Here is a 13,051-nt window from a genome sequence, read left to right on the forward strand (position 1 = left end):
AAGGCCCGATTTGCCTAATAAGCCAAGTTTTCATGAATTATATATTTTTCGACTACCTAACCTACCTAACCTAACCTAACCTAACTTTTTCGGCTACCTAACCTAACCTAACCTATAAAGATAGGTTAGGTTAGGGTAGGTAGGGTTGGTTAGGTTCGGTCATATATCTACGTTAATTTTAACTCCAATAAAAAATAATTGATTTCATACATAATGAAATGGGTAGCTTTATCTTTTCATAAGAAAAAAAATAGAGAAAATATATTAATTCATGAAAACTTGGCTTATTAGGCAAATCGGGCCTTGCATAGTAGGCTGAGAAGTGCGTTCTGGCTACTAGGTACGACATATATATATATATATATATATATATATTTATATTTATATTTATATATATATATATATATATATATATATATATATATATATATATATATATATATATATATATATATATATATATAGATATCAATCAATCATACACTTCTTTGCTATTCACATTACCTTAGTTGAGTATATCATTCTATACACTCTAGAATCATTCTAATAAGGCTGATACTGTAGTTAGGGTGAGCCATAGTGCAGTTGTCTGCGTAGTCAGCTCACAGCCAACAGATCCCGAGTTCGATTCATGTGGCAGTACAAACGTTGGAGCATGTTTCCTTTTTACCCGATTCCTCTGTTCGCCTAGCAATAAATATACAGTACTGTATACTCAGGAGTTAGTCAACTGTTGTGGGTTGCTATCCAAGCTGAGATAGTTGGAACCTCGATCAAGTCAAATTTACGTGAATATACCTGAGGGCCACTTACACTCTAGTGGCCTCGATGGGAAGACAGGAAGCCGGCAGCTTGTCAAAGGTCCCTCATTTGTCCTGATAATGTTTTAAAGCTCAGCAGTTTTGGTATTTATGGCTTCGGCAGGTAGACAGTTCCATAGGTTTATAACCCTGTGGGTGAAAAGCATGTTTCCAGCCTTGAGCTTGAAACCGTTAAACTAAAACCTGAAATTAACAGGTTTCCTGTACTCGACAGTGGTGGGATTCAGTTCCTGAGCCCATTACGTACCTCAGTTATCTTTTTCACTACCACCCACTGCATTAATAAGGCCTTCATAATAAATAAGCAAACAAGCTGTACTTCCTCATAGATTAATTATCGCGCTTTACTGATGTTTAACATTTGTTCGGGTGTATTCCCCGTGTCTTAAATTACTATAACAAAACAGTCTGATCGTAATTAAATGCATGTAAGTGTTTCGGTGGTTATATATAATTTATTCAGAATCATAACTCAGCCAAATTTTCTTATTAATACCTTCTGAGAAGAGAAAATTGGAGATTAACTTGAATGTAGATTGAGGTTAGAACAGTGTACTCGGGTGATGCAATAAATTGAATGCCTTTCATAGGCATTCAATTTATTATATTGGCTGAGTACACCATGTTTCAAGTTCCGCCACACATTCCATAACCTCAGCTCCAGCGGTAGTGGACCCCATACCCATCCTGTGGGGGGGGTAGTGGACCCCATACCCATCCTGTGGGTGGTAGTGGACCCTATACCCATCCTGTGGGTGGTAGTGGACCCTATACCCATCCTGTGGGTGATAGTGGACCCCATACCCATCCTGTGGGTGGTAGTGGACCCCATACCCATCCTGTGGATGGTAGTGGACCCCATACCCATCCTGTGGGTGGTAGTGGACCCCATACCCATCCTACGGGTGGTAGTGGACCCCATACCCATCCTGTGGGTGGTAGTGGACCCCATACCCATCCTGTGGGTGGTAGTGGACCCCATACCCATCCTGTGGGTGGTAGTGGACCCCATACCCATCCTGTGGGTGGTAGTGGACCCCATACCCATCCTGTGGGTGGTAGTGGACCCCATACCCATCCTGAAGGTGGTAGTGGACCCCATACCCATCCTGTGGGTGGTAGTGGACCCCATACCCATCCTGTGGGTGGTAGTGGACCCCATACCCATCCTGTGGGTGGTAGTGGACCCCATACCCATCCTGTGGATGGTAGTGGACCCCATACCCATCCTGTGGGTGGTAGTGGACCCCATACCCATCCTGTGGATGGTAGTGGACCCCATACCCATCCTACGGGTGGTAGTGGACCCCATACCCATCCTGTGGGTGGTAGTGGACCCCATACCCATCCTGTGGGTGGTAGTGGACCCCATACCCATCCTGTGGGTGGTAGTGGACCCCATACCCATCCTGAAGGTGGTAGTGGACCCCATACCCATCCTGAGGGTGGTAGTGGACCCCATACCCATCCTGTGGGCCCTCGCCTAGCTTTTCGCGAGCACTTTGTCCTGGGTTCGTATCCTGGCCAGGATTCATCCACCTGTTAATCCTTAACTGTAGCCGGTCCATCTGACTATAGATGACTTTACAAGATAGTGCCTTGACAAGATTGTAATTTCAACTTAAACTCTATGTTCTCTCTTAACCCCTAATGTACTTCTTGTATATAAATAAATAAATAAATAAATAAATATATAAATAAATAAATAAATAAAACAAATTACCCAGCGCTAGGAAGCGTTGGGTAGAAATAATTATATATTTACTATAGAAATATAATATATTTACTCACTATAATGTTGGTGCTGAATGTAGAACATGATAAAGCATAATTTTTACTCTGAAATAATATCATTTTATAATGAAATTAGACATACCGATCCGTAGAATTATCCAAAGCTACCCAAAGGTAGCCAAAGCTACGCAAAGCTTCCTAGCATTATTTATTTATTTATTTATTGTATTTATTTATTTATATATATACAAGAAGGTACATTGGGATTGTGAGGATACATAACATAGTAATTACAATCTTGTAAAGCCACTAGTACGCGCAGCGATTCGGGCAGGTTACATTACGCAAGTAATGAAGAAATATGGCGTATATTGACTCACTATAATGTCATATAATCTAATAAATAATAAAGTAAATAAAAATAATCTAATTTCATAACGAAACTAGAAGTAAATATGCAGCAGGCGAGACCACAGGAAGTCGAGGGTCCAAGAGACGGTGTTGTGGAGCGACTTATCCAAGATATATTGGGATAATTATTCAATATATCCAGTCTCTAAACTACCATTCTCTGAGGCTTAGTAGAGTGCTGGCCTTATTAACAGTTCTATAACCACTCTGCCACCAGACTGGACGTCTTTAACGACAGCAACAGCCCCTTGTTAGTGTAGTTAAGGTATTCCTGGCCGACCTACAGGAGACCAACATGGCTAAGAGGCCAAAGCTGATTGCTTTTGATCTTGGTAAGGAAGTGCAATATGGTCAAGTCTTACACTATCGTTTAGCCTGGATTATATATATATATATATATATGACAATGTCAGACCACGGAGGAAAATGAAACAGGAATTTCCTTAAGTACTTTCGTATATTAAATACATCTTCAGAAGGAAGATGTATTTAATATACGAAAGTACTTAAGGAAATTCCTGTTTCATTTTCCTCCGTGGTCTGACATTGTCACATTCTTAATCACGTGTTTATTTTCGTGATATACACACATATATATATATATATGTATTTATATTTATATATATATATATATATATATATATATATATATATATATATATATATATATATATATATATATATATATATATATATATATATATATATATATATATATATATATATATATTATATATATACTCTTATATTATAGATAATTCTCAAATGGCATCTTGAGTGGTGCCGGACAGCTGGGTAGATAGCGCTTCAGATTCATAGTCCTGAGGTTCCGGGTTCGATCCCCGGTGGAGGCGGAGACAAATGGGCAAAAATGTTTCTTTCACCCTGATGCACCTGTTGCCTAGCAGTAAATAGGTACCTGGGAGCTAGACAGCTGCTACAGGCTGCTTCCTGTGGGGGGTGTAACAAAAAGGAGGCCTGGTCGAGGACCGGGCCGCAGGAACGCTAAGCCCCAAAATGATCTCAAGATTGAGTGTGGTGCATATTCTGATATGGTCTGCTCTGTAATGTATAGAACAATAATAGTAGCTAAACTAAATAATTAATCCATGAAACAGATCAATTCCTCAATTATCTGTTAGTGTTGTGCCTTTTTTTTTTATTATAAATTCCAGTTATCTGTTTCTCAACCTGCAGGGTATAATTGTCAAGAATATTCAAGGATTGCATTCTGTTGCTTTAATTATAACTTTGTCATATAGACCCCTAATGTTGTGCAGACTTCGTTAACAAAGATGTTACACATAAAATAAATTAACCAAACTAAGCTAATTGCTACTGCAGCTGCTTCTGACAGGTTGGAGCAGAACATTTTCCAAATAAATAATAATTTGCTCTAATATTTGTTACAGACTATACTCTATGGCCTTTTTGGGTGGATACTCACGTGGACCCGCCATTTCGAAAGAAGAAGTGAGTACCGTACAATGAAATATTATTTATGTGAACTATAAGCCATTTGGCTCAAGTATTTGGACGACAACAAAATACAGCTACAGTATATTTGTTTCCAACTTTTATAAATATGTACAGGGTATTACATATCTGGGCAGAGGAAATTACAATACACTGTACTGCTGTTTCCATATTTACCATTAAAATTATCAAGATAGTTATTTAGGCAGGGATTTTTGTTTTGTTTGTCATTTGTTTGGAAAAATAGCCCAATTAACTCTATATACAGTATTGTACAGTAATTCCAAGTGTTCCCAAAACATACAAAATCATCATATACAAAATTTATCATAACCAATGAATCAATGGCATATTAGGTGAAATACGCAACTAGAGAATCTTTATTAAAAAGATTTGTATTTTATTATTTTATGTACAATAAATAATTAAAAACAATGCACCCTTGTGCCTCCTCTCAGAATGTTTGGTAATATGTTTATTGTTTGTGATGTGTGTCTATGTATGTATTAACACGATGTACTGAACGGGGTGAGAATAGCTTGAGCTACCTCATCCCTTTGTGTGTATTTTACATCAATAAACTTATTTCAATTTCAATTTGTGCCTCCAAGGAGCATGTATAACAGCCATCCTGCTTTCCAGACAACTTGGTATCGAACACAGTCGAAAAGACGATTTGTTCAGATTGGCAAGATAACCCGTCTACCCCAACCAAATTTTTCTTTTATATATAAAAGTAAATTACAATACTTAAATGTGCAAAAAATTAAATTGCATAAATAGAATAATTACAGTATTGAAATATACTGCTGAGAAAGGGTAGGTGGTGGCATCAGGGGAGCATTTTTGATATACTGTATCATTGAACAACAGATTTGTAGCTAAAGGGTTAAACAATTAAAATTTGTGCCACTTCATGATGCCGAATAGTAAAATTTATCATTCAGCCAGTGTTTTACTGTATTCATTACTGTATTGCATGTCACCTTTACTACTTCTACCTTTTTCTTTAATACTGCCATCACTGCTAAAAAAAATACAGTACTCCAAGCTGCCAAAAATACTGCATATATTTACTGTATCTGATGTTCCAGGGATGGGCATATAGTGGATGCTAGGTCCAAAAGGGTTAAGTGTTACAAGGAAGTACCAAATGTGTTAAAGTGGCTCCATGATGAAGGCTACATTTTGGCAGCTGCGTCACGCACTGGAGAGGTCGACGGCGCAAATCAGCTGCTGAAGCTGTTCGACTGGGACAAGTACTTCACATATAAAGAGATCTATCCAGGATGTAAAGTGAATCATTTTCAGAGGTAGGCGATAAAATTTTGAATTTAACCAGTATTCCAGGGTGTTGAACTGCACATTAAATACTGTACAGTATTGATAAAAAGAAGTATGATTTTATTTATAGAAAACAAAATTTTATTCACGTTGAAATTATTTTCAGTACAGGTACTGTATTGTAATGCATATATGTATAAGTATAATGGATTTGAACATCTAATTCATGGTTAGTTAATTCATGGGAAGATGGTTACATACAAGCAAAGTGTCATGCAGGTATATCTTTAAACACTGTAATAGTGTATTTGTAAACAAAATTGTACATACAATTATGATGCAGAATTTACATTCCTATTACAGTCCCTGAACTCAATACAGTATATGCCTCTGTAACGCCTCCCACTTCTGCCCACAGGATGGATATGGAGTGCATAATAAATGAACTAAGCTAACTATTACAGTGATTGTAAACAAATTTAAAAGGCCTCCTAATTATGCACAGTGTTTTGGGGGCAATATTAGACTTAACATAATGTACTGTACGTGATAGTTATAATGTATGTTACTGTTTTTAAATCGATAAGTAATTGCTGAATACACTGTATAATGAAAGGCACTTTTCTGGGTGGCTTCAGTAGCTCACAGTACATTGGCTCTGGTTCCACAGAGACATCCACAAAACTACCAGGCCTCCAGACTTGTGCAGCCCTACCCAACACTAGGTCCAGAATCTGGCATGCTCATAGAGACGAAGGGGTGCATGCAGCACAGAGATCAGCTCAAAACCAAGCAAAATCAACTAGAAACTACAGGCAAAGCAAAATGAACTACAGTATAATATACAATATAATAAGCAGAATATAGGAACATGATAAGGGGCAATTTCCAGAACGTTAACAACTTATGCACTACTACGCGAGCACAACCAGATGGTGACTTAGGTCACCCAGGGGTCCAGCCTGCTTGTTGCCTCTATGGCCCATGTTTAGTCACTCTTGGTCAATTGTCTAAAAGTACATTTATGTTGAAAAAAAGCCACATTTGGTGGGGGTTCCCAGTACAGTATCTTTCATGTACAATTGTATAACAAGCTATGCTTGCCTGTACAGTATTTACTTCAGATGATGATCCATGGAAAATATCAAATGGCAGTCCTACCTGGATGATAATATCTGGTGTATTAGGATTATATTCATTCTGAATAAAACAAATTCTAGTTTAACACATACAGTAATTATAATAAAAGATGCAAAAAGCCATTGCAACAGAAACTGTTTTTAATCTAGTTTGCTTTTGTTTCTTAACACATTTTACAGATATCATTTTCACTTTTTGTTTAAATTAGGAACAACTTTGCATGTTGCTCCTAATTGCTTTACATTGTTGCTTTACATGCAGTTAAAAGGGGCTAGCCTGTCTCGGATGGCAATAAAACAACTTGCAAAAAAATAAGGTATACTTTCCTATACACAAACAGATTTAATCTTAAAGGTTTTTTCAAATGATTTATTTTGTTTCAGAATCAAGGCAAAATCTGGATATAACTTCAGTGAAATGATCTTCTTTGATGATGAACACAGGAACAAGATAGATCTAGATGCTATTGGTGTTTTAACGATATTAGTTGACGATGGTGTTAATGAAGAATTGATCAGACGAGGACTACAGGAATTTTCGGTAAACCAAAGGAAGGGGTAAACTACAATAATAAAAACTACAGTACAGCATTTTTTATATTTATTTTATGAATTGGCATTGAGGTGGATGAAGTTGAGACACCAATTTGAAAACTTTGCTCTAACTCCAAAGCAGCTGGATGGTAGGGTGACGGTCTCATTTCATATACAGTATATTCAACATTTCAAGTTTTATTTTACACTTTACTTCATTTCAAGTTATATTTTTCATGTTAAATTTACAATTTTTGACTAAAGACCTACATTCATTTATAGCTACATACTGTATTTAAATTCGTATGCATTGCCTTGTGACAATTACAATCCTGTCAATTTTTAGCCGTTTTTTGTTTTTCGGTGAAAAGAAAACTTAAAAAACTTAGGGTGTTGCAACCTTCCCTTTGATTCTTGTAATGAGGCAAAGAGACAGAATTCAAATGGCTATAGTTCTGTGTCTTATTATGATATTTAGGAACTTATTATAAAAATTCAACACATTACAAATGCAAGGTACAGTATTCAGATAACATAAATCATTACTGTACAGTATCTCAATTCCCACTTTCATAGAATGGAGACAAAGATTTTCAGTACACTACATTTTATACCAACAATTTTGACCTCCCTATGTACATTTTTGTTTTTTTTGTAATTTACTACCTATTTCAGAAAAAAATCACCTTACTTTTATAGAAGACATAGCTGCTAAATGTCTTTTGAATAAAAACTTTTTAATGAAAATCTTTACTTTTTTTGACCTGTGTATCAGTCAAGCTCATGTCTTGGTGTCTCAACTCCACCTTTTATCCCAACAGTATTTGTATTTTTGTTATAAGTAAAATATTTGAATATGTATATTTAATATGAAGTTGAAAAGTAAAATGGATTTGATCAGCTATTATCAAAACATTCAATATTGGGAATATTTATCTGTAACCAAGATTGGCAGGTTTAGTAGTCTCACTTTCTATTACTCTGAAGGAATATGTTTATTCTTATCAGGTAGTTTTCCATATAAAATTGTGGTGTTATATGTAATAGTCTCGACATTTCTCAGTTAATATTGAAGACTACAATAAGGCAGGGCATCAACATTTCCATGGGCCTGTCTTTTGTTTCTGTAGTTCTCTTAGTAAATGCGTTGATGCAGGTAAAGATAGAGAATAGTCTTAATAGATAAAAAAAATAGTTAACAAAACAAATGGGAAAAATGGCATATGAGGGTTGGAGCACAGAGGAGGAAATCTCGTATAGCAATTGGAGCAGTGTATGGTTAAAAAAACTCCTATGTCTATGTCCTCTACTGTCAGTATTACATAGTGTTAATTAATTAAATCTCAGCCCTAAACAAGATAATGTTCAGTTCCTATTAGTTTAGTTATAGTACTGTATTGCTTGTAATTGCAATAATGTACTTCTTTTATAAGCTGTTCTGTGACGACGTCTGTATCTCTAGGAACATGGAAGCAACTTTTCACTTTATACTTACAATATGTGAAAGAATACATATAAAAATGAACAAAGGAGGGTATCATTTTAGGCTCAGTTTACCTCATCATGAGAACAAAAATAATGTTGCAGTATTGAATAATGATTCATGTCATACTATTTTGTTTACAGTTCTGTGTATGCCTTTTTCCTCAGATACTGTAGCCCCATTCTGCTGAATTACACGACAATTAATCATGCCACATGTTTCACTCACAAACATAATCCCCCAATTTGTTCACAGTAATGTATTCAAATTTATTTATTCTTACACATGAACAGACTGAATGTGCTTAGTTACCATTTCATGAAAAAGATTCAGTACAGCATATGTAATGCACATCATGTGTTCAGTGTACGTACCCAGTGGGCTGTTCTCATTATCATTTTTTTCTATTTCTTCTTCAAAGATGTACAATAAGTTCCTTCCAAGGGAAACTCAATAAATGTCCATCAGTTTCTAGATTTAATCGTTTAGGTATTTTATTTATAATGTATATATAGTGTTAAATTTTTTATTTGATTTGCTTATTTTTTATAGTTGAATAGATAGAGGTTCATCATTGTAAAATATCAATTATTTTATGTTGAAAATAAATGTAGAAAGAACTTAGCCTATTCACTCTTTACCAGACTACTGTACCTTCTTGTGTTTGCTTTATATTTTAAGCTTTCCTTAGTATGTCTTGAGACTGCATCATTTTATTGACTTTAAACTCTGCCCTTTGTGGATACTTCCCATTTGAAGACATGAAAATGGTAGATACAGTGGACTACCTAAGTGTAATAGACAAATGCTCTTATTATATGTCTATTTTTCCATAAAGTAAATAATGCAGATTTTGAATAGACCTCAGTTGCTCTCTCTCCCTCCCCCCCCCCTCCTTCTCCTCATGTTCATTGGCTCTGGTACCACAGACACATCTACAAAACAATCAGGCCTATGGACTTGCACAAGCCTACCAAACACCATGACCAGAATCTGGTGTGTTTATAGAGGTGAGGTGAGCACAAGTATGAGAGGAAACATTGTAACGGTAAAAGTATCCAGAAAGAACAGGTGAAGTTGAACTGTATCTTGATGAAAAAGAGAAGAGATAGCAACAAGGAAAGCAGTAGTCTCTTCAATGCTTCAGTTTCTTAGATTAAGAACCTGCCCGAAACGTTGCGCGTACTAGTGACTTTACAAGAATGTAATTACTATGCTATGTATCCTCACAATCCCAATGTACCTTCTTGTATATAAATAAATAAATAAATGTTGGTAAACCATGAGTGTCAAAGCACACCACCAGGTGGCACTGTAGGTCACCCAAGGATACAACCTGCCTGCTTGCTTCACTCGGGTGCCACTCCCAAAATGTACAACCTTACAATGTAAGACAGAAAACAAAAGGAACATTTTCACCCATAGTTATAAACCCATGAAACTGTCTGGCAGTCGAAACTGTAAATACTAAGACATTATCTCAGTTAAAAAAAAAAAGTTCTGAGAAATAATGGGAAACCTTTTACGAGCCGCAGGCTTCCTGTCCCCGTTGAGGCCACAAGGGAGTTATGTGTGTGTGTGAAAATAGTTAAATATCATTTTCAGATTCGTTCTCGACGCACAATTGAAAATTCTGGGTTCGAATTCCGAGCGGAACAGAAATGGTTGGGCACATTTCCTTTCATCTAATGCTCCTGTTCACTTAGCAGTGAGTAGGTACTCAGGAATTAGTCTGTTGTAGGGTTATATCCTGGGCGGGATCAGTAATTCGGCCCTGGAAGGAAGTGAGGGACCTCGATAAACGCCAAACGTGTATGAATACACGCTGGCTTCCTGTCCCCCGACACAGTGAATTATTATGCAACCTATGAAACTTGTTTATCACTGCTGGAAGGATTGGCACCTATATATTCATTAATAACTAAACAATCACATTAATTGTAATAGTCTACATTATGTATACCTCATATCAATAAAGATTATCATTAATTGTTATAGCTAAACCGTTTGCATAATAAAAATAAGTAGAGATATTAAAGAGACGTTTCCCCTCAATAATACAAGCATCGGTGGTTCAGTGGTAGAATTCTCGCCTGCCACGCGGGAGGCCCGGGTTCGATTCCCGGCCGATGCACACTTTTGGTTTTACTATTTACCGTTGAAGACTCTATATGTATGTATGTGTGTGTGTGTTGAAGACTCTATATGTATGTATGTATGTATGTATGTATGTATGTATGTATGTATGTATGTATGTATGTATGTATGTATGTATGTATGTATGTATGTATGTATGTATGTATGTATGTATGTATGTATGTATGTATGTATGTATGTATGTGTGCGTGCGTGTGTCAGCTGCTTGAAATGTCGTCCTCTTCCTTCGTGTCAGGAGTCATTTCCTGCATCAGTGTGGCTTTAGCAATAAGGAGATGGACGCACCTGAGCCCAGAGTTAAGTTTAGTAATAGTTACAAGGCGCAGTTGCTGTTTTACAATCAATTTTTTATTTATTTTTATTTATTTATATATATATACAAGAAGGTACATTGGGATTGTGAGGATACATAGCATAGTAATTACTGTACATTCTTGTAAAGCCACTAGTACGCGCAGCGTTTCGGGCAGAAAGTTAGTACTAGTTAGTTAGTAAAATACAATACAATGTTTGATTTACCCGAATTTACCTGAGGGCCACTATCTTTTTCTAGTGGCTTTTAACAGGAACAGAGGCCGGCGGCTTGTCCAAGGTTCCCACCATTGTTCCTGAAGAACTGAAGATCTGGATTTTGAAATGAAGTAAAATGTGCATCGGCCGGGAATCGAACCCGGGCCTCCCGCGTGGCAGGCGAGAATTCTACCACTGAACCACCGATGCTTGGATTCTAGAGGGAAACAGGATGCTGGTTGACATAGTTTCAATACTTGCATTTATCTTCAACGAGTTGTTGGTGATTCAGTAGTAGATACATCCTTACAAGGCCACTGTTCGGGAATCTGATTGACAATTAAGAGGCGAGACCAAAGAGCCGAAGCTCAACCCCCGTAAGTACAACTAGGTAAGTACTAACACGCACAGCAAACGGACAGACTGATGTGTGTATGATATATACTTATATAATGTATATACGACCCTCGATATATCCCCCTCGACAAATGATCCTTATATATCCCCTTGTCAACCCCCAGGTTTCAACCCCCCAACCTTCAACAGGCGCCTAACTCCCGGGTACCTATTTACTGCTAGGTAAACAGATGCATTAGGTAAAAGGAAACGTGCCGAACTATTTCTGAGCTGCCCGGGATCTCCGATTGCGAGTCCAGAACGAAGCCTAATGTACTACGACTGCTCATGAGTGTATGTGTGAGTGATACTTGTATGTCACTATACGCACTTGTATGACAGACTGCAGATGGATGTGTGTATGACACTTGTATTACAGTGATGATGTGTGTGTGTGTATGATACTTGCATGACAGTGCTGGGGGTTGTGTATGATACTTGTATGACAGACTGCTTTTGTATGTGTATAACAGAGTGCTGATGGTTGTGTATAACACCTGTATGGCAGATTGCTAATTTGTGTGTGTGTATGACACTTGTATAACAGGCAGCATATCTAGAGAGCGGAATGTCAGATGGCATAAGCAGAAACATTGCAGTCAAAAGGAATGTCAGCGTGTTGAGGCAGACAGCATTTCCAGTGAGCGAGGCAGCCTGCAGGATATGAGCTAGCATGGTTGCAGCACTTGCAGGCCCTGTGAAAGCCCGATCCCCCCCTCTCATACACCATACACACTCTCATACACCATACACATTCTCATACACCATACACCTAGCTTCCCTAAGGTTTCACAACGTCAACAAAACGGTCAATTAAGTCAAAGTTTCAGGTCATCCTTTCATAATGAGAATTCACTATACGTCATAGCAATTATTTTGTTTTGTTACACAAAAATTACGCATTTATATGCATTAAGAACATTAGTTTTAGGAACTATAAATCTACTTGAAAACGAAGCTTTCATTAACCCGAAGAACGTTAACCATACACATCTATAATAATGGTCAGAATGATAATTTATTTAACGACTGTCAACAGTGTAATTCTTATAATATTATGGATGAAGTCAGACAGGTAGGAAGTAAGTGCACTTACTGCTGACACT

At 37.1% G+C, this 13,051-nt stretch overlaps 1 protein-coding gene and 2 non-coding genes across 3 annotated transcripts; 2 read left to right on the forward strand and 1 right to left on the reverse strand.

Annotated features, from left to right (window-relative positions):
• The first annotated feature begins 2,863 nt into the window (after positions 1 to 2,863).
• Positions 2,864 to 9,502, forward strand: LOC123760018 (magnesium-dependent phosphatase 1). The gene is made up of 4 exons (XM_045745379.2): positions 2,864 to 3,298; positions 4,379 to 4,439; positions 5,537 to 5,755; positions 7,250 to 9,502. Exons 1-4 carry the CDS (start codon positions 3,262 to 3,264, stop codon positions 7,425 to 7,427), a joined length of 495 nt encoding a protein of 164 aa, XP_045601335.1. The 5' UTR covers positions 2,864 to 3,261; the 3' UTR covers positions 7,428 to 9,502.
• A 1,443-nt stretch (positions 9,503 to 10,945) lies between these two features.
• On the forward strand, positions 10,946 to 11,016 carry TRNAG-GCC (transfer RNA glycine (anticodon GCC)). Its single transcript has one exon. It is a non-coding gene; the product is annotated as a tRNA-Gly (tRNA).
• A 672-nt stretch (positions 11,017 to 11,688) lies between these two features.
• Positions 11,689 to 11,759, reverse strand: TRNAG-GCC (transfer RNA glycine (anticodon GCC)). Its single transcript has one exon. It is a non-coding gene; the product is annotated as a tRNA-Gly (tRNA).
• Between the last annotated feature and the right edge of the window lie 1,292 nt (positions 11,760 to 13,051).

Source organism: Procambarus clarkii, chromosome 16 (genome assembly GCF_040958095.1).
Source record: "Procambarus clarkii isolate CNS0578487 chromosome 16, FALCON_Pclarkii_2.0, whole genome shotgun sequence".
In the NCBI taxonomy this organism is placed as follows: domain Eukaryota; kingdom Metazoa; phylum Arthropoda; class Malacostraca; order Decapoda; family Cambaridae; genus Procambarus; species Procambarus clarkii.

Coding starts and splice junctions, on each gene's coding strand:
- LOC123760018 (XM_045745379.2), top strand. CDS start 3,262: ATGGCTAAGAGGCCAAAGCTGATTGCTTTTGATCTTG. Junction 3,299..4,378: donor GCTGATTGCTTTTGATCTTG/GTAAGGAAGTGC, acceptor TATTTGTTACAG/ACTATACTCTATGGCCTTTT. Junction 5,756..7,249: donor AAAGTGAATCATTTTCAGAG/GTAGGCGATAAA, acceptor ATTTTGTTTCAG/AATCAAGGCAAAATCTGGAT.